We start from the raw sequence: 24,213 nt of genomic DNA, 5'->3' as shown, positions 1-24,213 counted from the left end.
CACACTTGACTCTAAATACCTTTCTTGTGCCCTTGCATTTTAACTTGGAACATTAGGCCAAAAGTCAAGCTTACAACCATTTTAAAACAAAAAAGACTGAGCTGAAAAGATGCCTTCCATCTCTTAAACTGGCTTTTTAGTGCTTGGTACAGCACCGTGACTCACAGGCTTGTGCATTTAACCTAAATGTATGAAGGGCTCCACAAACTCAACTTAAATGCTTTTTATCTTTGCAGTACAAGAATTTTTGTCTACTGCTACAATTTATGCAATGAAAAGTAAGAAAAAACCTTAAAAGATAATTGAATAGACTTCTTTCTCAGACTAGATAAGCTTCATAAGGTACAAAATGCAAGACTGCATCTTCATCAGAAAACGTTACAGACAGCTTTGACTCTGATGGAGACACAGTGCATGTTGAAACATTAGTCCTTTACACCTTATTACATTGCAAAACGTGACTTTTGTGCTCCAGCTTCTTCTTTGGATTTGACTGTGAGAAAGAGTCCACTGAATCATCTTTTCAGCATCTCTAGTCCTTTTAAGAGCACATCAATCTTCACCTGTGGAGGGGCTAAAGTGCAAGAGACTTTTTTAATAAAAAATGCATCAGACACAGTGTGCATTTGTAAAACACATTCTGTAAAAAACAAAAACACTGTCAGTGGCTGGACCTTTACTCTTACCCTGCTCTTATTTTTCTCATCTTGTTTAGGTCTCCATGACTTGCTGACTCCAGACTTGACCATCGCCAGTGAATGGTGAGTACTCTGTAGTGAACATAACATAGATGTTATAGGATTCCCAGCTGTCTTAATGTTGTAGCTCATCATGGGAAAACCTCCAGATCATTCTTATAACAGCAAACACTGTATGGGTATCTGTGTGTGTGTTTGAATGATTTTAGGACCTACTGTGAGACAGACATTGACCCAGAGCATCGTAAGCTGAGCCAGCTGCAGGCTGTGGTGAAATACCTCACCGGCAAAGAACCAGATCTGGACTGTAAGAAGACACTTTTCATATTTTTCAAATAAAGGAATAATGAAGAACTCTTACAGTTGTACATGTGCAACCTAACATTGATTACCATGCTTTTTTTCCTCTGCTTTGTCTCTTTAGGTGATTCACTTCTGTTGCAGCAAACTCTGTTTGATGCTGTTGTCACGGCTCCTATGGAGGCATACTGGACCGCACTCATGCTCAACACATCTGGGTAAGTAGTCAACTCTGCTTTATTTATATGACACCTTTCATACATAACAGCAGACGGTCCAGAGGGCTTCACAAGGATCAAATAGACAAGAAACAACAGAAATTAATTCTATAGATAAAACTTACAAGAAAAAAGGTGAGAAAGTAATTAAAAAGAAAAATAAATTAAATAAAAGACTAGAACTGTCTGGCTGTTAACCTCCTGAGACCTGAGCTTTTGTTCGAGGAGCATTTTTAGTTTCTCCCACTTACTCTGGATAAGTAGGGTCTTATAAGTCAAATATCAGCCTTTTCTATGAAAAGAATTTCTTGGTAATTTTCCAGTCCAAAATTTTCAGTGAAAATTCTTAGATATATTTTGATCTCCAATGAAAATGAACCCAAAATGTCTTGAAATAGCCCTAAATCTTTCAGAGAACTTTATCATAAAGCCTCAAAATTTGAATAAACATTTTCCCTAGAAAATGCATGCAAATTTCCCAAATATCAAAGCAAATCCCCTCTTAAATTTCTTAGCAAATTCTTGAAAAAAATTACTGCATTATCCAAAATACCATGAAAATGGCAGAACCATCCAAGAATCCCTGAAATTTTCATGAAATTTCAAAGGACATCCCAAAACCCCAAGTTCCCAATCCAGTTCTCCCAAATTTAGTAATAAATTTAGTCAATTCACATGTAAATTACAAAAAAAATGCAAAGCAATTTCCCCAAATCTTCAAGAAACTCACCAAAATATCCAAAAATATCCTCTAAACTTCTATGAAAATACTTTTCATTTCAAGAAAATTCCTTAAACTTTAATGGACATTCCAATTATCTCATACACCCTAACAGCAGAAATCTTTACTATTTTGTAGGGGAGGCAAAATGTAATGTCCTCATATGTGCATGCAGGGTCTCAGGAGGTTAAATACCTCCACAAGGTGTACAGTGAAAGTACAGTGATGAGTCAAGATGCAGGCCTGAGGGAGGGTTTGACCTTTGACCCACAGTCTCCTAAGTCTAATTAGTTCATTCTTAAGTCAGACTGAACATTCAAAGAGAATCCCTTGTAGCTTGTTTGAGATATCATGTTCACACGCAAGGGATCAACATGAAGCTCACTGACCTTGACACTTGACCCCTGACCTCCAAAACCTAATAACAGTAATATAAGTTGTAAAGAAAAGAAGCAAACAAAACAGGAGGCTAAGATCACAAAAGAAAAAAGCACCCAAACAATATCAACAAAGCTCCAGCAGTCAGAGAATATAAATAAAAGCATATTAACATAACACATTAACCGAAATATCATAAGAACCCAGACACCATCAGACCTAAAAAAACCAACACAGGAACCCAGGTCTGTCTAAGATGAGACCAACTCAGCTTCATCCTTCAGTCAGAGTGGACATTTGTACAAAAATTCCTCAACAAGGGCTGAACAATTCTTTAAAAGTGTCTAATTCTAATGATTTTGACTCATATTGCACATTGGATATGAATTGCTGTATTGAAGAGTTTTTGTCATTCTTATATTCAATAAGAAAAAGGTACAAAAAAAGAAGGTAGGATTTTTTTTTGACTATTCTAAAAGATTACATCTGCTGCAAAAAAAAAGGTTTAAAACTGTTATTTTGACACAAATTTCAGGTCAAAGAAATATTGCACCTATTGTGATTTAATCTAATTTTCAATTAATTTCCCAGCCCTAGTTCTTGAGGTCTAAAATCAAATCAGTTCATCCTTGAGTTAGAGAGGATATTTGTACAAAGTTTGAGCAACATCCCTTAATTGTTTGTGAAATATTGGCTCATTAAATGGCCCAAACTTGTATACTGATAACCGACCTTGACACACAATGCCTCTAGCTCCCGGCTGCCGGCTAGTTAAAGGCATAAAAAACAGTAAAATACAAGGAATTAATGACATAAATAAAATCAGTTAAGTAAGATAAGTCAAAAATATACATATCAGAGGTAAGTATAGTGTTAAAACAATGATAGAAACATTGAATAAGCTACAAATTACTCCAGATTAGGAGCCACATTTAAAAGATACTAGATCACTTATAATAAAGCTTAACATTTTAATTTCCAGAAGCATTTTGGGACATAAAAACTAAAATTTCCTTTTCTCTCTGATGCTTGTGTTGGACACATTAGACACAGTCAGTTACAAGGGAAATATTTAAGTAACAAGGTGATTTTGGCAGTAACATTAAATCAAGTATGTTTATTTTATAAAGGAGTGAGGCTATGTATAGATTTAAGTCTAGTCAAAGAATTTAGAAATATTTTCAAACATATAGTAGTGGTTCCCAAAGTGGGGGTCATTAGACACTAAGGGAGGATGCTTTCCAAAAAATATATAATAAATAATTAATTAAATGATTTAAAGTGGTATATTTGATCCATTATTAGAAAAATATTTCCTTAAAATTAGTTCAATTTAAAATAAAAATGTAGTTAATGATTGAGATTTGTGCTTAAATGTAAGTTGATCACAAAGTGCAGTTTATTCATGTGTACACAGTGAATTGATGTGTACAAAAACTCAAAATGTAAGTTTGTACACGAGGCTTTGTGCAGCATCTTTTAATGCAGGTAAAAAGTTTGGGAAGCCCTGTCCTGAAGGACTACAAACTATTTACCCACCACAACTACTACAGTTTATTTGTTTTTTACACATACTTACTCATTAGCTTTTAGTATGCACCCTCCATTTCCTCTCTCACTTTCTCTTTTCTCTCTCTCTCAGTATGGACGAGGGGATAGAAACAGCGTTCCTGGGAACCCGTTCAGGCCTCATGAGATTCCAGAGATACACTGGTATTGAGAAGAGAACTGGCAAGTGAGTAAAAACAACGCTTTTCCTTTTCATACATACATTTACATATTTTCACATTTCATTAGTCACAGCTTCAAATCAAAAGGCTAAAGACTGAGGTTAAACATGGTATCAAAGATGTTTATGTGACTGAGCTAGTGCAGAAAGTCTTGAATAAGCAGCTGTAATAGTAAGGGGAGAGTTCACCCTCTTGTGGTCAACAGGGGAACAGCAGTCAGTCTCATTAATCCAGACATGTAACTGCTTAAACGGTTTCTGCTGCTTGAACAACAAATGCCTGCAGCAGTAATTCAACAATATTTAGGCTGTTTTGCATAAACAGATACATAGCTGTCAAGAACCCTGCAAACATGACTAAATGCTTCTTTATTTAAATACCATTCTGATGAATTTTTCCTCTGTTTTGTTTCCATAGCATCCTGACTTATCTCTTCCTTTCTCATGCAGGGGGTTTTCCCCCAAAACATCTTCAATTAAGTAGATGCCATTTCCTGTATTCTAGTGCATTTTAACACCATATTAGCACCAGATGATCCAAATTGGTTCTGTGAGATATAGTTCTAGCTCAATATAGATCAAAAAAGGGCCCAACATAAAAGTCATAGCAACAGTAATGTTTCATAGTATTTCTTGGTCCTAATGGTCTTTTTGAGTTTAGTGTGTTTTCTTCACCCAAGAGGGCAGTTTATCATGTTTTAACCAGCCAAAAGGGCAATTAAGTGGGGTTTTTTCACCCAAGAGAGCAGTTTAGTGTGTTTTACCAATGAGGAGGGTACGTAAAAACGCCTTTTTGCCATCCAAGTGGACAGTTTATCATGTTTTAACCAGCCAAGGGGGCAGTTTAGCACGTTTTTTGGCATCCAGAAGGGCACTTTAGCACACATTTTGGCTCCCAAGACGGCACTTTAGTGTGCGTTTTTCAACAATTGGGCCATGAGGGGGGGTGACCCCCCTCCCCCCGTGCACACCACTGGATGTACGTTTCTGCATTTAATTTGATTTATATGATGTGACTTGATTTGAGATTTAACACTATGACAGGCCATACAACACTTGACAGCAAGCTCAAACATTAATTTTCAGGTTATGAATTGGTGAACAACAGAGGGTGATACCTGGTATAAAATGTGTTGGTTGATACAGCTGAGGGAGAGGAGCGTAATAGATTGATGCATCTTGCAGAGAGACTTAAAAGAGTCCCAGCTATTCCCTTGCTGAGTGTCACATATGTTGTATCTTTTTCTCTCTTTCCAGGTCTTTCCTGACCTCCACAGACAAGGAGAACATGTTCACGCTGGACCATTTCCCTCTGTGGTACCGCAGAGCAGCCGAGTACCCAGCTGGAAAGTTTCTCTACTACATGCCCAGACAGGACACAAGAGGTAGAAGGCATAACTTTACATGCATAGAAACACATGTATTTATTTCCCTTCATATTTCCACAGTGGAATCAACAGTTTCAGCTAAATACTCCTCAGTGACAGAAGTACAAAGGTCAATGAAAGTAGTTATTATTCAACACATGTTCAGTAAATTGGTAGCATGTTTTTTAAAATGTGAAAATTGTTTTTTCAACCCTGATTGGTATTCTTTGAGGTTGACTCCTTTTCACAGCTCATTTTGAACAGCACAAACAAGTTAACACCACTATCACCATGTTTACCATCACATCATACTAACACTAAACCCATCTTCAACTGTAGTCAGTGGAAACACAAGCCCGGCCCTTCTCTGTCTCCAGATTTAGTATTCAGCTCTGAATTAATGAAGTGTTTTTTTGAAGTGCCCCAAAAAACACATGTTCTCTGAAAAGTGCTTAAGGGAAAAACAGGAAGAAGAATTTGAATTTAATCCTCACTTCAAAGTGGATACCTCAATTCTCATTTAATTGAAATAAGTGGTATTAAAATTGTGTTCAATATGCATGAAGCTGATAATAAGGGCCTTCCTTATGACGGGAAACTGGATGTGCATATCCTCACTCACTTAAAGTAGCAAATTATATTTGGTTTGTGTGTGCATTAGTGTAAACAGTGCTTATTAAAGCTGCTTATTATTTAATACTTCCACTATGAAGCAAGCCTTGACTGAATAAGGTGAAAGATGGCATCTATAATGTTCAAAATATTTTTCTGCTTCTCATTTTTAATTTGGAATGTGATAAAAGAAACATTTGATAACACTGCCATCATTTTTAACATTGATGATAAGGCAGAATGTACGGAAGCCCTAAGAGACATGCATCCTAACATCAAGTTTTTTTCAGTTCTCTCATGATAACTAGTAATATTAGGTTGTTTTCTTGTAATCGCTACATATTCATTTCGTTATCATAAGAAAAAAATGCAGACTTTTCCCGTGGGTTTATCCTGTTAGACAGGGCCCTATGTGGAGTTTGCGTGTTCACCCTGTGCACTGACGGGGTCTCTCTGAGTTCTCCACTTTCCTTCAAAACATGCTCATTAGATTAATTGGGCAATCTAAATTCCTCAGGATTGATAAAGTACCTACCTACGAACAAACAAAATGACCCCAGTCTTCCACCCTGCATTTCCTTCAAGAATTATGTTAGCTAAATATTTCTGTCTTTGATGGATTTTTTTTTAACCCTTCCAGAAAAATCTTAGGGCTGATGACAAAGCAGAAAATTTAGGGCAATCCAACATACCAATGAGTCAATCTTTGGCAGTAATTCCTACAAGTCTGGCCTTAAAATCAGGGGTGGAAAATTACTTATTTCATTCAGTCAAATTACTATAAATAAGTCGCTTTTTATAGTGTACTTGTACTTTTTTGAGCACATTTGTAATCAGAATGTTTTACTTTTACATAAGTGTATTTTAGGGAAAGTATTGTATCCAGCTCTTCATCAACTGGACTTGAATGAGGTTCTGAAGACATTTTGTCTCTTTCAAAAGGCCTCTGTCACAGGGGTCAGAGCTAGAATTTATAGCCCCCCGTAGACCGTCCACATGCTAATGATCTGGGTGATCACCTGAGAGTCATTAGCAGAGTCGTTGGCCAGGCTTGAACTGCCTGGGCTGCGTGATGTTGGATCCTGTGATCCAGTGTAAAAGCATCATTTGGATTGCTGTCAAAAAGAATCCAAGGCTGCACTGTATGCAGGGACTAAGAAGGGTCTTAGTCGGCCACCTTTAACCTTGCGAAGCAGATGGATTTGCTAGACTCCATCTCTGTCATCAGGCAAATCCATCTTGAAAAAGTCCAATTTACAACAGTTGTGCCAAACCAAACATTGTTCGGACCAATCGGCGTCATTTGAGGAGAACAAGGTGGTAGCTATGGGCGGGATTTAGTTATACTTGCCGTTTGCAAGGGCTGCTTCAGTGTGGAGATTAGCTTGGATGTAGCTATAACATCACACCAGTTTTATCAGAGCCAAACCACTTTTCTCATGATATAAAGAGTAAAAACAAAACCAAAAGCTTTTCATAATGTAAAAGATGTTTTTGCTCTTCTGGTGACCTGCTTCGACACAGGTTTGGGATCGTTACAGGTGAGGTTTACCGGTGTATCAAATGGCTGCTGCCACGGTAGCTATTAGCTTGGATGTAGCTGTGGGAGAGTGGCAGTTTAAACAGATCTGAACCACATTTCTTTTGAAAACAAGAGCAAAGTGCCACACTGGAAGCTTGTTATGGCAGAGGAAATGTTTTAGCACATCTCACAACTGGCCTTGGCATCAATTTTATTCACTGAGAAGCTCCGCCATTAAAAATCTATGGCAGCGGTAACCTGTCAGCTCAAGAAAAGTGCATGCGTACGTAATTTTGTCTTGTCGCTCTGATTGACCCATCATGAATGTGACAGACAGAACAATGCTCCAATCACTGTGAATTTTTTGAAAAGTCCTGCCCTTCCCAAACGCTTTCTATGGGAGCTTTCCCAGATGAGCATGAAATATATTCATGCAGTAAATATAGTCTGTCTGGTGTGTCAGGTCACGGCACCACTGTTCATGATGTTTTTTCCAGCTTGACATAGAAAGCTTCCTTGACACCTTTCTCAAACCAACAATCTCTTCTGGCCAGTGTCCTAATGTCAAAGCGTCTTAATGATGTCATACCATGGGCATGAAACTGTAGTAGTTTGACTTTAACTTTACTTGAGTAGGTTTCCTTGCAAGTAATTTCACTTCTACTTAAATTAAGTTTAACTCAAGTAAATGTACTTTTACCTGACTACAGTAGTCTGGTAATCTTTCCACCTCTGCTTAAAAGACAGAAAGATTTACAATGGAGCATATGCAACGCACCGCAATTTTATCAACACATATGAGGGCTGAAAACAGATGTTATTTTATCTATGAATAATGCATCCTCTGATTCTATCCAATCAAATAAAAGCTTGAAAATCCAGAAAGCAGCCAAAGATTTATGGATGTGTGTTCACTCAGGGCTTCCATACAGAACTTGATTTTTAATGTGTGAGGTTGATGTTAGACATAGTTTGTTGTGTTCAGATGTATTCAGGGACTATGAGGCTGACTATAGCGCCACCTTCAGTGCAGAGGAGGTGGAGCTCCAAGCAGAGGAAGGGGGAAGAAAACGAAGGGAGGCGGATGATGATGATGATGAGGAGGAGGAGGAGGAGGGTAGAGGAATCGATTTACTCATACTTGGCATGCCTCCTGGTTTTATACACATCCTCATCCCTGTCTTCCTCACCCTTAATCACAAGGCATGACAAGTGCTGTCATCTGTGTTTTTCTGTCTCTTCACCCTTCTATGAACCGCCTGCTTTCTCTATTTCTAGCCTTGCTCTGTGTCCCCTTCCTCCTCTTCTCTCTCTCTTTCTTTGTGCATGAGCATGCAACCAAAGTACGGGAACCTCCTCTCCTCTTTTAGGGAGTCAGAAAGTCACTGCATCATTTGCATTTTGCTGAGTCAGCATTTCTACCATCTTTGATTAATTCTTGTTGAGAAATTAATCTGCTTTCTTCGAGTTTGTTAGCTGTATTGCCTCTGATGTTGTTTTTCCTGTAATTAAACTGCTGAGAAGTCACAAAAGTGAAATCAAAATCTCCAGATTTCATGGATGCATGCTTGTCCAGGAGGCACAGATGGATTTTTACCTTAAAAGAGTGAAAAAACAGAAACCTGAATACCCAGAGTGCACAGTTATGAGTGTATTAGCCGATTAGCTTTCATACTTTGTGTTACATAACGCTTAAACTGTTAATCCAGCTGGATTCTGTGGCTAGGTGACAGTTGGCGTGAGCTGGCATGAAGGCTGTGAATCAACAAACAGACGCATGACTGTATTAAATATAACCTTTTTCTGCCAAACCAGTCTGTCACCCACATATTTTCAAACACATATCAGCTGACGCTATCACTGCTGCAGCATCACAGATAAGAAAATAAACACTTCTCTGAAAATGTGTCCTTTCAGTCCTTTCACTCTGCATGTTTGGAAGGACTATTGCAGTTTTTTGTGATATAAGTGCATGCATGTGTTAAAGTGTGTTAAGTTTTTGCTAATTTTATGCATGTTGGTCCAACAGCAGGGAGGATAGCGATTGCGACGACAGCTGTGACGGTTACGGTTGGCAAGAAAACGGCCATCGCTGGAGGTAGGATGACAATGTTTGTTTGGATACTCTCTCTCAATCTGTCATGCTCTGCTGTCTTTTTAAATCTTCTCTTTCCTCTCTGTTTATCTGTTCTTGCTGCTTCATGTTGTTAAATTGACTGACTTGTTTGTTGGACACTTTTGAACTTGCTGATTGCTGTTGGAGACGCTCTCCAAGCACCATTTTGTGGGATTCTTTCCAGGACAACCTGAATTCAGACTTGCAGTTTTGGATGCTCTGTTTTGGTGCAATAGAACACAAAACATATTGCAGCTTGTGTGCATTAGAGGTTACATTTATTGCATGGCCTAGAGCCGGGCTGGGCCAGGATTCCAGCCCCAGACTGGGTTGGACTGGACCGTGGATTTTAGTTTTGTTCAATATTGTGTGGTTTATTAACTTAACATTAAGTCACTGATTTCTGTTTTTTAAATAATGAGGGAGAAAAACTGTTAAAAAAAATTTGATTGCCAGCCTGCTCCAGCCTGTGATCACACCTGGAATAGTGCAGAAGAGAGCTAGTGAGGGAGCGTTGCATGCTATTTTGAACAGGTGGAAGAAAACAAAGCACATACTTCAGTTGATCATCTGATCTAATGCAACTCAGTTTATCAATAGTGTGTGAAGAGCAGTGCAGACTGTCGCCACATAACGACAGGTTGACGCTCTCGAAAACCCTCGAAGAATTCCATGCACAGTGATCTCTGTGCGTCTGCTCCTCATCCTTACTGCTCTTTTTTTTATCATAAACAGTAAACAGGCCATATTTTAATGCACACTTTTGTGTTGAGTTCATCTGAGATTTCTGTCATCAAAACAAATCAGAATTGTGATTAAACCCCACTATAACAGCAAATTTATTGAAAAAAAAAATTTTGGTTTGAATCTGGGTCCATAAATACAGTTAATGGGATGATGTTGGGCTAGAATTTGGGGGTTTTATCTAGTATGTGTTTATTGCTTCATTCAACTTTAACTTCTCATGTTGACTCTTTAGAATTTGCTGTCACAAAGAACTTCAAAAAAAAGGTAGATAACTCATTGCAGTTGAATAGTTAGATAATGAAAAAACTAAAAGCTAAAACAAAGGATTACTGACAGTTTAAGACTCCAAGATGCATTAAAAAAATCCACACAAGGCTGGATTGACATAAATAAAGCTGTTTTTTGTTGATTGGCAGACTGCCACAGATCATATCAGCTGATGGTGTGGCCTTTACTGCATGTCAAGTCTAAACTGCCAAACCAGTCCGGATGGAGTTATCCCTGACCACCTCTGTGTGCAATCTGAGCAATCAGATATCAAATTGTCTTCAGTACACTCTAAGGTGTATCTACAGTTTGCATTAAGGTTTATCACTTGCCCCAAACAAACACTGATCTGTGTAAGTGAGAGGTCTAAACAGGGTCAAATGCATCCCTGACCAACTCTATATGGCCTGAGTTATCGGATCTTTATCTGCCCTCAGGTTGCATTGAGAGTTCACACCAGGCTTTAAGGATTAGCACCTGTTATCTGATCACCCAGCAAGATTGTCAGTGCAAGGTGTAAAAGATGCTTGGAGCGTACTGTATCTTTGGCCCTGTTTACATTTTCCATTAACAAACATTTTGAGAGATTCAGTGCATGTCCTTCTTATGGAAGTAACAGCCCATACATGGCTCTCTATCAGGGCTAGCTATCCGTGCATGCTGTTCAGTAAATAAATGGGGACCGCAAGCTATGAGGCTAGTGGTGCCTCTTTAACCACTTTTCTCCCTTTTTTGTCATTAACACACTTTTAAAGGACATTGTGATGTACTATTTCATCAGTCACATGTGATACTAATCAGATTAATATGGCAACTCAATTAAAGAAGAAAAGTTAAGTGGTAGTCTTGTCAGTTTTTAGACAAGCTGACAGTTTCTTTTTTTTTTTCTTCAATTTTCTTGTTTTTAAGATATAAAAAGGTAAAAGGGCACTGAATGAAAAGCCTAAAGAGTGGCTCTTACTGCATCTCCAAAAACAGCTGAATTTCACATTATCTGGGATGAGATGGACCGACATAAAACCATGATTTTGTTGACTGTGTGCATGCCAGTGTGCATTTCCATCTATACAGCCAATCTATTCTGGATGACGGCATACCTGACCACCTCTGTATGCAATTGGAGCTATTGGATATCTCTCTTTCTGCACACATTAAGATGTGTTCACGGCATTTTGGATTACAGTTTGGTGCCTGATGCTGATGTCGGATACACATATAGATAAATCCCTGCTAATACATTCTTTAAATGTTGTATTGGTGGTGTAGGGTTTCGTTAGTAGCTTCTGCCTCAGCTGATCAGGTGTGGAAGATGTTTAGTAAAGACAAATCACTGTAATGACTCCAACATACAGAGAAGTTAGCTGAGCTGAATCTGTGATTCTGTCTATGTGCAGAAATGTTTGTGTTATCGTTTGTCTTTGCTTAACTGCGTCTTAATGTGTGTACGTGTTGCTGTGTTTTCTTCATAAGCCCATCTGTGACTGACACACTCATCAGTCATCGTAATCATCTGCAGATAGACGCCTCTCTCAGGCTCCATCTGTGTGCATCTCTAGCGTTTACCTGCCTGCATCAGTGTCTCATTACGCTGAAGGACAGACTGAAAATCACCCCACACTCTTACACACAAACCCAGGCTCTTATCTGTATTTCACAGCTTTTGTGGGAACGGTCTCAGGTGTGAAAATCTTGTTATATTTGGAAATGAAAAAAACAGGGGCAGCTGGAAGAGTGAGGGAGAGTTCAAAATAGATGTGTTTGTGTCAACCTCTTAATCTGCCTGCTTTTCATGCTGATTTTTTCCTCCCTTTATCCTCAATTTTCACTGCTTGTCGGTGTCTCTCTGCTTGTTTGAGAAGATTAAGTGCACCGTAGTCTGAACCCAGGGGTCTGCTGTATCGTGCTGTGGCTGTTTTAAATCTCACAAAGTAGAATACAAACTAAAATAGCCACAAATATCTGAATGAACTATTGGATTAAAGGCTTTTGAATTCAGTATGACCAAAAAAACTGCTTCAAAAATGCATAAGTAAGAGATTTTTAGTTTATAAGTGAAGGCTCTTAGACTTATGTGGGGAATTTTTGTGCATTTTTGTGGTAAACTGTAATATATTTGGCATATGAATGAATGGAGGTAGAATTTCATAATTGCATAACTGGGCATCAAGCAGAGCAGCTTTTCTGCAAGCTCCTGCTTGAACTAGAACACACAGAGAAAGATGCATCAATGTTTTATAGCCTTACTCTTCCTGATGTTCTCTAACACACCCCTACATGAGTATAGACACACACTACTCGTGGTGTTTTTACCTCTCTGACATTCCTCCTTACCCTGTTAAACTTTAACATACATCTCTCTCCTCGCTGCCTCGCACCTGTCATTCCCTACTCACACTTTTGTCCCAGTTGAGTCATTCTCCCTTTTATTCCTTTGTCCACTTGTTTCCTCCAAGCATCTAAAAACACAATTTCAAAACAGTTGGGACATTGTGTAAAATGCGACTAAAAAGAATACAAATCCTTTTTAACCTTTATTCATTTGAAGACAGCACAAAACAAGATCTATAATGATCAAACTGATAAAAAAAAGGAAAAAACACACTCATTCTGAATTTGGTGCCTGCAACATGATCCAAAAAAGTTTGGACAGGAGTGTTTTTCCCACTATGTTCCATCACCTTTTATTTCAATGATAGTCTCTGAGTGTCTAGGGACAGAAAACCCTTTGTACTGAAGTATTGACATTTTATTCTCGCCTATTTTTGCCTGATGTTCATATGAAACTGCTCAACAGTGCAGGGTTTCCTTTGTCTCATTTTGTGCTTCAAGGCGTGCCATCCATTTTAACTGAGGGACAGATCTGGACTGCATATCAGCCAGTCTAGTACCTAAGTCTTTTCCTGCGACGCCATGTTGTTGTAACTCATGCATGAATGTGACTTGGTAACCTTGCAAAACAGATGGATTGGCCAGATTCCATGACTGTCATCAGGCTGATCCATCTTGCAAAGCACCCGAAACAATTGTGCCAGGTCTGAGAACAGATTGTACCAGTCTGGAGAATTAGGTGGTAGTTACTGGCAGGGTTTAGTTGTACTTGAAGCCTGTAGCAACGGCTGTCACCAGTGTAGAGATTAGCTTGGATAAAGAGGCAGTTTTATCAGAACTTTATCAGCAAAAATGGAAAAGGATGGCATCTGGATGGAGGCACATGTTGCTCCAAATCCAGTATATTGGTGCCTTCACAGATGTTTAAGTTACACATGCCATGGGCACTAATACACCCTACATCACTGGTGCTGGCTTTTGAACTTTTCATTGATAACAATCTTGATGGTCCTTTTCTTTGCCAGACCGGACAGCCCATTCTTCCATGGGTTCGGAGAATCAGGCGGCTGATGTAAGGCTTTGTTTTGCGTAATAGCGTCATATTTGTAGTTTGAGTGAGGTACTGTGTTAAATGGCAATAGGTTGTTTGCAATTCCATAATCCCAAATGTCCGCTGGGGATCAGTAAGGTGGGGACAGCCATTAGGAATGAATGAGAACAGAGGAAAGTTTGTGCTCTACAGCTCTAAACGAACCTGTTCACTACAACTATCATCAGAAAATTCATACATAAATTCAATATGATCCATACAATTTATCAAAAGGTGATTGTGACCTGAGTGTTACAGATTTACCTGGCGTGGAGGCAATCAATATCACAAATTCTCAGTCCTGCAGACCTCCTAGTGTCCAGTGTTGTCTGGCCAGATGAGGGGATACAAACATCTAGAGGGGTCTTGTACTGAGCCAAGAGGCTAGCTGAGCCTCTTTCACATACGAAAAAAAACCTCATTTTGTCACAAACTTGCAATTGAAACTGCAATGTGCTATCAACAGAATAAACCTTGTGGGGTAAGCCGCTGAGTGATGATGAGTCTTTCAGGAACAAGCCTGTGCTATGAAACGCCTCTTTTATGTTAGCTGTGCTGGCTAGTTCCCATTTGAGTGCCATTTTCCTTTCCCTCTTCCTTTATCGTTATTTACTCCAAATTTAAAAAGCCAAACTGGAACCAAATGGAGAGCTGTTTAGGAGCAAAACAACCAGCTCTACTGAGCTGAGCCAAAGGGTCTGGGTCTCTAAAAAGAGACACATTTCCTGTCACAACAAGCAAAACTGGATGAACATCAGCTGAGGGAGCACTGGTAAAACCAGAGTTTAATGTGCCAATGTACCAAACCAGAGTGAGCCACAGGCTGCCTTTGTACATAGTCTGAGACCTAACAACTAGGCCAACTGCACCACATCTTTTGAAACCTAAGAAAATTTGCCTGAACATGTCTACTTTTTGGGCACAAAAATTGCTGAAGAATTAAGATTGTTTATATTTTCACATTTTGAATGCTTGGCATAGTTGTAAACAGCTCAGAACATGGCTTTTTTGGTAGTGTTTCTCTATGTAGAAATCAACTCTTGCCCCCAGAGGGTGTGCTCTGCTTCTACATGTCATCTGCAAAGACCAGTGGTTTTAAAAGTGCTCCTGAGCCCACATCCCAACGTCCATTACCGAATTATGGTTTTAATGCAGTGCTGTCTAAGGAACCTAACCTCATGGGCATTCAGCATTAGTTTTTGGCCTTGCCCCATAAGTGCAGAGATTTCTCCAGATTCTCTGAATCGTTTGATGATGCTCGTCTCTAAATCTTCAGCCAGTGCATTTTGAGGAACCTTCACAAAATTAGACTATTTGCCCAGACATTCTTTAACAAAGTGAGGAACCTTGCACCACCATTGATTTGGCAAAAAGGATCCATTCAGGAATCCTCCTTTTATTCCCAACCAGGGTACGATCATCTTTTACCAATTCATCGACTTACAGGTGGAATGTTCTAGGTGAACTTGAGCATTCCACAACTTCCCAAGTCCTTTCTTACCCCTGTCCCAGCTTTTTGAAACATGTTGCAGACATCGAATTCAGAATGTATTGCCAAATGAAATAGAATATATCAGTTTAAACATAAAATTTGTGTAAACTGTATTCAGTTTGCATCATTTAAAAGCTCTCATAACAGCTTTAATAATTCTGAATATCAAGTAAAGCTTTAGTATTTTATGCATTAGATTGTCAAAGATCACCTCATGAGATAAAAATCTATTTTATGCACCTTTTTGGTGATATTGCACAACTTCTATTAAATGAAAATGATAATTATAATTGCATGCCCATAAAGAGCTGAAAAGGCTGTGATTACACTCCTGACCACATAGTGTCAGTGTTTGTCTTCTTGTGTGTAGTGTTTGTGCTCAGCTTTCATGCTGATTCGATGGCAGATTTAATTTCTCCCCCTATGATAGAGGCCAAGGATTTGGTATTTCAGAGGCTGATCCAAAGTCGGTCAACAGTGACTACAGAAACACTGTGTTTATACTGTTCTCCAGGCTCAGCTGTGGATTAGAATATCTCTGAGGCAGAAGTGACAGGCTGTATGTAAATGGACCTAATACACAGCAAATGACAGAGACCTAGAGAGGCAGATAGGGAGGTAAATAGAAAAAGAAAGAGAGGGGATATGAGAAAAAAGGGATGGAGAGAAGGTATTTAATGTGGAAGGAGAAGAGGTAAAAATGCTCACAAAGGAGGGCAGAGATGAGAGAAAAGAAGGTGAAGAGGGTGAAGAAATGAGAGCGATAAATGGAGGCAAGATAAGCAGAAGAAGATGAGAAATAGAGAATGGTGAGAGGAGATAGAGACGAGAGGACAAAGAAAATGAGGTAGTATTAAGCAGAGACGTTAGCGGGACTGATTTATGCTCACATATGATCTACGAACCCACCTCTTCCTGTGCTTCACCAAATCATAACCTAATTTCTTGGCCTTTATTTTAACCCAAATATGAAAGTTGTACAATGCCAAGAATTTAATTCCCTCCAGTTATGAATTTAAACCACTTTGAATGGATGAAATAAACAAAAAAGCTTTAAATTTGGTGTCTAAATCTGGAAATAAAGACTTGGACCATGTTGGGGGAGCCTTGAATATATGCCTTAAATATCCCTAATTTGTTAAAATATACATTTTGTATCATAATTCTAAAACAACACGTAGACACAGTTTTTTAAAGCTCTCCCATATAAATATGACATAGGTGTGATATGTTTTTATTTAAATCAATGCATATTGACCAGGAAATGCTTCATCATCATCATCATCATATCATTATCGTCAATATCACAATCATCATATCAGCAACACAACACACCATAGATCTCTGGGCGGTCGAGTCTTTGAAGCCCTCAGTCATCATGGCTGCTGTAGTTTTACGTAACAAACTAGAATTTATAATAATTATTATTATTATTAGTCTTTACACACACAGGTTATAGGAACAGGTTTCAGCTAGCTAAGATACTTAGCTACCAACAACACAAGACCTGCAGACCAGGGGGATGAGGAGACGAGATGTTTCTGGAGTGGTAGGTAGAGTTTGACCGTTGTCTTTTATGGTCATCAAGATTTTTGATCCTTTTCAATAGAATTTCATAATGCCCAATTCTTAAATGATAGTGTTGAAAAACTGACTTTTTAAGTGCTTTTGACATCTAATGAAGACACAAATGTTACAAACAGTAAAGAGAAGGTGACACATATTTGAGTAATTTAGATGATATGCAGGACTCTGCTGGCAAAATTAAAACAAAAAATTAGTCAATATTGGCTTCTTTGGACTTCTAGTTTTGCTGCCGCAGTATCAAAAGGAGTGTCAACATTTTTTAATCTTTACTTCTATCAAAGTTAAAAAAATCTGGCATGACAACATTTGTCATTTGCAGCTAATGCACAGTTTTCCTGTTTGAATCATGGCTATGAAATTTGTCCTTAAACTCCCTGTAACATTCACTTTTCATACATTTTTACACATGCCCTGAATATCACAAATATCATTTGAAATTATATCTAAATGATTTGGGCCTGGACATCGTCTTCAGCCCTGTACATGAGGTTGTCACAGAGCATTTGGCATGATTTTATTTGAAAACTGGATCAGCACTGGATTATAGGATCTATTTATAAAAGGACCAGCTTGAGATCTAAGTGCGTCTTGACAACCTCATACCATTCAGTGCTCAGTAGATAACATTTTTATTCAGCTATCCTGAGGCACAAAGCTTTCAAATGTTCAGTAACCTTCTAACTTTTACCCTGACTTCTGTGTATAATCTCTCAAGAAAACACTGATTATAAAGTGGCACGATAAGAATAATACAGATTGATTAAACATAAAGACAGAAGGTCCTTAAAGATCATTAGTAGTGACACAAATCGGCTTGATAACAATACCGGACAATTCTCCCACAGGCAATTTAGTTCAGTCATTAAGGTCAGAACACACACAGTATACATAGGCTAGAGTCCTGAATGGATTTGTTGCACACTTTAAGACCGACCAGTAAAAGATTGTTCAAAAAATGAGTTGCGTTAACTTGAAGTCCCTGTAAAATGAAATTTTTAAAAAGTGTCCTAACACACTTGATATGTTGGAACAAGGTTGTTGTTAACATGTGAAAACACTGAGATCTATGTGTGACTGAATTTTGGATTTAGAAAGGACCATTAGAAAGTTGTTCACCTCTTTCCTAGCTTGGTTTAATTTGAGCAGAGCAAATATATGAGCCACTAGTCTTGATGGGGAATTACCCCACCCTCCAAAGCTACAATAATATAATATCACCAAGGCTCATCTCTGTACAGTCCGTTGCTAACTGATGTCTCTGCTTTCACTGAAAGTTAACAGCTAAATGCTCTGTTTTTGTCTATGGTGAGGTAAACTTTCCAAATATATCAGCCACAGTGGCCTACAGGTCATTAAGAGTATCATAACAGAGAGATTTGTGCCAGAAAACAGTAAAAATGGATGTTTTCATGACTGAAATGTGCCCTGGTGGATCATACAACAAACCTAGAATAAAGATTTTTTTTAAATCACTTTACAGGGACTTTACAAATCCAAAATTGCCATTTCAACTCTATTATTCTGAGTTGGTATAACATATTTTTAGTGTTAAGCAAACATTACTCAGTCACGATAATTAAATTTTGTCATTGTACTAGAATTATTTGACAATCATTCTTTAATCTGCATAGTCCTCCTAGAATTCCTTTGGGCATTAGACACTTTCGCACCATGAGTGAAGTTACTGACTGTACTGTCTGTGGAGAGCAACCATAATGCATGGTACACTGAACAAAGGAGTTCCTGGTTCAATGTGCATCTTTTAGTTATTCCAACTTGCAGTCCCTTAAGTTGGCCCACCTTTAATGGCATGAATGTTCAAGGGAAAATTGCAGTGGATGGAGAACATGTAGTTTTATAAAAATCCTTGAACATGTTGGATTTAAACAGAAAAGAATAGGAGAGTGTCCACATGATATTTTAATTTAAAAAGGTTACCTAGCAAAATTGAGTTGATGTCACATAAATTGGCTAAATACCTGCTACTAAACAAATACAAATTTTTCAGTTAGTTTTTAAGTAATCAGTTGCCTCTAATGTTTTGAGTTCTATCAATTAATTGTGGATAAAAATATAAATTATATATTTAAAGTTGAATCATACTCAAAAAATGTATTTCTACTAATTAAAACTTTGACATAATCAGTTTCAGTAAATATTTTGAGTATTTTCAACTTATTCGGTTTGTATAATGTACATAATGTCAGACAGCATGCTGTATGTAGGATTATGAGCAGAATGACACTGCATAAATTCTAAAGTTTGTAATTTTAAGAAAGCTGCATAATAGTCTTTTCTTTGAAATCCTTGTAAACAGAAGGTCAATTCTTGCAACTGTTCAAAAATGTGTCACCCTGATAAATACCAAAGACAGGGCAGTGTTACTTTGATTTTATTTATGATCTCAACGGCCAAACTCTTTCTACGCCTCGCACAGAAACTTTACCAACTACTCAATACAAATAAATGAACACGACAAAAAAAACAATACATTACAGAGATATTAAAGCCTTAAAACAAAAAACGTCATCAACACAACAAAAGACAAACATCATGAAAACAGTTCAAACATGTTTGGGATCTCTGGGCCAACACACCATATTAGAGACTAATAGATTTATCTGTATCATACCTGGGTATAAGATAACACACTAGTTATATAAGTTTCTCTCCAGCCAATTTAGATTCCAGAGGGAAAGTAGTCTGTTGTAGGGGAGCAATATGCAATGAAAGTCTTGATTTTGGGTGGTTTAATACTGAGGAGACATGTGCACACACATTTTCAAGGCATAAATTAGTATCATTATGAAAACTCTATATAAAGCAAACATTCTCATCTGTGAGTGAGAGTGCCCAACAAACTGATTTTCTCTATTTAGTGATGATTACTAAGTTTATAACAGAAGGACTCTTTGGCTGTGAGATTTCAATGGTTTAGTGACACATCTTCCATTGCATATTGCTGACCGCTCAGGAAAAGACATCATTATGGGAGAGGGGAAAGAAAGGAGGTGTTTGTCTTTAAGGAAGCGTGAAAAACGTTCCATAAATAGCACTAGATGGAAAGATGGATGGAGAGATAAAGGGATGAGAAGGAGGACAGTGGCGGGGAAATAGCAGCGTCTTTCTTTTTAATCCCTTGTTCGTTATCATCCCTTTGGGCGAGTCGTCCATTTTAGAAAGAAAGAGAGGGGAAGGAGGAAGGAGAGGGAGGCTAGAGGGGATCTGATAAGGGAAATAAAGTGCAGGAGTCTGAAGTTTGTAGTCCTTAGATGTTTTTTTGTAGTCCTTGCCAGGAGACAGGGTTCTCTGAGATAGTGCTTCCATGCCGTAGTAGCAAACATCCACCTCTGAGGGGTGAATTCAGTCTGAAGTTGAACAAAGAAAGCAAATGTCTGCGGTCCTTTTAAAATCCCAACAATTTAATTAAAACCATTGTGAATAATTTTCCGAGAAGCATAGTCCGAGTAATGCCAGAAAATGCTTTTTTTCTGTTGTGATAAGAGGCTTTTGATCCGTCCAGATACTGATCGTAATCATTTAACAAGTAAGCAAGAGGCTTTTTCTGAGGAAAAGTGACAAACACAGCAAATTTTCATTGCAGTTTAAATGGTTTGTTCCACTTTGAGAAGACTGATAAGTCATTGTAAGATCTCGAACGCAGTTCCAATCTTTGCGGAGGATTTCATTGGTCCACAGGAGGTCCAAAAAGATTCAGAATTTTTTAGGATGGCCACCATTTACTGCAGTCTAGACATCCAAATTGAATCATTTTCCAGTTTCCAGTTCCACATTTTGTATCCTTAACAAGTCTCAATCTCTACTAAGTCCAGCAGCCTCCTGGTTAAGGAAGTTTTGACTACTTAATGACATCGATTTATCACAGTTCCCCGTCTTAGCAGTCCAAGGGAAAGTCAGAGGAGCATTAGGCCAGACGAGGGCGAAGAGATCAGGGCTTGGGTCCTTGATTTTTGGAGGAAATATTGGCTTTAGAGTGGTTGAGGAGGAGAAAGATGAAAACAGAACACAAACGGTGCACTATCTTATATCTATCTTTGTAATGTAAGTCATAGACATACTGCTGATCCCTGAAATCAATCCAGTGTTGCAAATACCGACTGACCATTTATCATGAGTTTAAAACCAGCTGAAATGATGTGTTTTATAGGATAGAGTGATTTTTTTTTATATCTGAATCAGTATGACAGTGAGTTCAGCAGCAGCCAAGAGCAGCAGTGGGGTGGATGATTGCTAACAAATACTGCTGTGAGAATGTCTCAGAGTGTGGGGGGAATCAGGGAGCAGATAAGGTGTATGTATGTGAGGAAGAGAGAGGACAAAGAAAGGAAGACAAAATGGGAATAAGGTGTCAGTTTGAGAGTCTGTGTGCATAAAACAAGCCATTCCATCTCTCTCCTCTTCGAGCCCTTTTTTTTTTTAGTTTTCACCCCTACAACCTTCACCCATCAATACACCGACCCTCCTGCACCCAACCACTCCTCTAGGCCACAGAGGAGATCTGTTTCTCCTCTCTATCCTCCCCGTCCGCCTCTCCGTCTCCCATCAGCGGCTGCCTCTTCTTCAGCTCCCTCTGATACTTTGCCATCAGCGAGGCGTAGATGCACCCGTAAGCCGCCGCCGCCACCATCATGATGCAGACGATTCCGCACACTACGCCGGCAATCACCACTGTGCCGATGGCCCGGCGCACGCTCACGGGTCGATAGCGAGCGCGGACGCAATCAGATGGGGCCTCTCCGCCTCCTCCTCCACCTGTGTTCGAAGAGGAGTCGTCAGCGGTGTTGCTGTTGTCGGAAATCGGCGTTGGACTTAGTGCGTTCCTGCTGCAGGGGGGACCTCCTTGTCCAGGACGGGAACCATCGCCACCTCCTCCGTTTTCATCTTCGAGTTGGAGGCAGTAGTTGAACATTTCAACCGGAACGCCGCGGATGTCTCGCCCACGCAGATCCTTTGGCAGTGTGCACTCCACCGCGTCCACCTTCCCCCCTGACGAAGAAAGAGGTGCAGACAGAGGAGGACACAGAGAGGTCATTTATGAAATGCCTTATGCCTGTAAAGCGCTTCCAATTAACTTAGAGAGAGGAAAAGACGGAGAGGGGGTTGGTTGTACCAACACTAGGATGAGTCATACATCACTTAACACTCACACAGAGTTTGCTGTTCCCTGTACGCTAAGTTGGAGATAGCCTCGACTAAGCCCTTCTATAATTCATGAGATGACATGCCTAGCTTCAGCACAGCTTGGGTGTATGTGTGGAAAAATAACTGAGTCACTAATTCCCACAGGCGGGAGTAGGGTGAGGGATCTACTTTGTTATCATCACATAGCATTTGTCTCGAGGTCGCTTCTCAGAGAGCCATTGATCTTCACCCTCAGATACGTAGAGCAAGAACTCAAAGAAGGCTAATACAGCGGCAGATTGAAGAGAGTAGTATTTAGCCCCTAGATGCTTTTATCTCAGTGTGTGACTGAAGGATCCACTTGGCTAACAGAGCTCCCTCTCCAAATGTCTCCAAATACCCCAGCTGTGCGCTTCAAGTGCTCCGCGAAATAAAAGAAGTCAACCCAGGCTGCTGTCAGCAAGCATTTCACACTTTGTTTGGTGCTTTATCTTACTTCCTAAAACACATATCGTGCATCATCTACCCTTTTAACAGCAATGTTCGTGTTCAACTGCGAAATGTCGCCTTGTAATTTTCCCTGCTGCTTTGATGATTATTAAATTATCACGTCCGCCGCATGTCATTCTCCCGTCTGAACTGAGCTGGAGAGTTATAGCCCAGCAAAGCAGAAGGGAGCACAATGAAGCAAACAGGAGAATGATGCAGAAAAGAGATGGGATGCATCATTAACGGGGCAGCTGAGGCCTGAGGCGCCGAGGTGAATGTAGATTTTTTCACATGAAGAGAGAGGGCGGAGAGCAGCTGTGGATATCTGATGTATTAACAGCCTGCAGAGACACGTGAATTACACACATAGTACACACAATGAGTGTGGTAATGTGCATTCATACACTGATGCGGCTCTGTTTGCTACACTGATAAAGACTCGCTTTTCCAGGGTGAATTTGCTACTCTAGTTCTCGTGACTCTTTCGCCCTCTCATCCAATCCCCTTTCCAAATTAAACACTCCCTTTTCAAAGCTCCATCAGCATAAATCAAACGCATACCTCTGTACAGCAGCCACTCCATCCAGTGCTTGAAATCGCGGAGGTTGCAGTCACATTCCCACGGGTTGTGTCCCAGTTCCAGGTGTTGCAGGTTAGCAAGCGGCTCAAACGCTGCCCTCTCCAAACCGTGAAGTCTGTTACCCGCTAGAGAGAGCCACCTATGAAATATTTAGAGTACAGTACATTTATTCTCTTGACTCCAACGTGAAGGAGGTGGCACTGATTTAAAAAGCAGGTGATTACAAGGGCAGCCACTGTACTTTCTCTAATGTCTATATCATTTTTAACAGGCAAAGATGGACAACAACAACATCATCAGCATATGATTAAACCAAATTTTTCGCATACCAAAATTTGGTTGAATCGTATGTCGATGATAATGTTGTATAACTCTATAAACCTGGCCATCAAAAGTGATAGCAATGAAAAATACCTCAATTTTTCAAATGAACTTTGGGATTTGTGTTAAAAGTAGAAAGTATTTGGAATTAAACATCAACTCAGAACAGAATCTGTGCATCGCTTTCCAACTGAAAATAGGTGATTACAAGCGCTATCAATTTATATTCTCTAATGCGTGCTTAGTTCCATCTTGACATGACAAAATTTGGTTTAATCTTATGCGGATGACATGGTGTATAATTCTTAAAATCTCATTTTTGAGTATGATCATTCTGGCCTGAAAGTACCAAAAACTTGCACAAATTTGCTCAGTCTTTAAAACATGGGATCATTGTAAAAATGTTTAACAATGTAAAGTTATGGGAATTATACATCAGTTTGATTATTTTTTGTGTAATCTGCATTTATTGAACATTATTGTTAGTATCAGAATCTGTACATCACTTT

General features: G+C 39.1%; 2 protein-coding genes across 5 annotated transcripts in view; one reads left to right on the top strand and one right to left on the bottom strand.

Annotated features, from left to right (window-relative positions):
- cacna2d4a (calcium channel, voltage-dependent, alpha 2/delta subunit 4a) overlaps window positions 1-24,213 on the top strand; it is a 149,631-nt gene that overhangs the window by 33,584 nt on the left and 91,834 nt on the right. For 2 of the 3 annotated variants that reach the window (XM_041780810.1, XM_041780809.1), the window contains exons 22-28: window positions 716-761; window positions 908-1,005; window positions 1,123-1,216; window positions 3,958-4,050; window positions 5,302-5,429; window positions 8,531-8,662; window positions 9,575-9,643. In XM_041780810.1, the coding sequence (XP_041636744.1) occupies window positions 716-761; window positions 908-1,005; window positions 1,123-1,216; window positions 3,958-4,050; window positions 5,302-5,429; window positions 8,531-8,662; window positions 9,575-9,643 (660 nt within the window). The remainder of the gene's footprint in view (window positions 1-715; window positions 762-907; window positions 1,006-1,122; window positions 1,217-3,957; window positions 4,051-5,301; window positions 5,430-8,530; window positions 8,663-9,574; window positions 9,644-24,213) is intronic. The other variant, XM_041780811.1, reaches the window with a different exon arrangement.
- The window catches only part of lrtm2a (leucine-rich repeats and transmembrane domains 2a), a 68,044-nt gene continuing 63,379 nt past the window's right edge, over window positions 19,549-24,213 (bottom strand). For both annotated transcript variants that reach the window (XM_041780812.1, XM_041780813.1), the window contains 2 exons: window positions 23,365-23,522; window positions 19,549-22,179 (listed from right to left, as the gene is read on the bottom strand). In XM_041780812.1, coding sequence (XP_041636746.1) covers window positions 21,674-22,179; window positions 23,365-23,522 — 664 coding nt within the window. In that variant the 3' untranslated portion in view covers window positions 19,549-21,673. The remainder of the gene's footprint in view (window positions 22,180-23,364; window positions 23,523-24,213) is intronic.

This window comes from Cheilinus undulatus, linkage group 23, assembly GCF_018320785.1.
Source record: "Cheilinus undulatus linkage group 23, ASM1832078v1, whole genome shotgun sequence".
Lineage (NCBI taxonomy): Eukaryota > Metazoa > Chordata > Actinopteri > Labriformes > Labridae > Cheilinus > Cheilinus undulatus.
The sequence above is the reverse complement of the archived record's forward strand: the minus strand, read 5'-3'. Positions and strand labels throughout refer to the sequence as shown.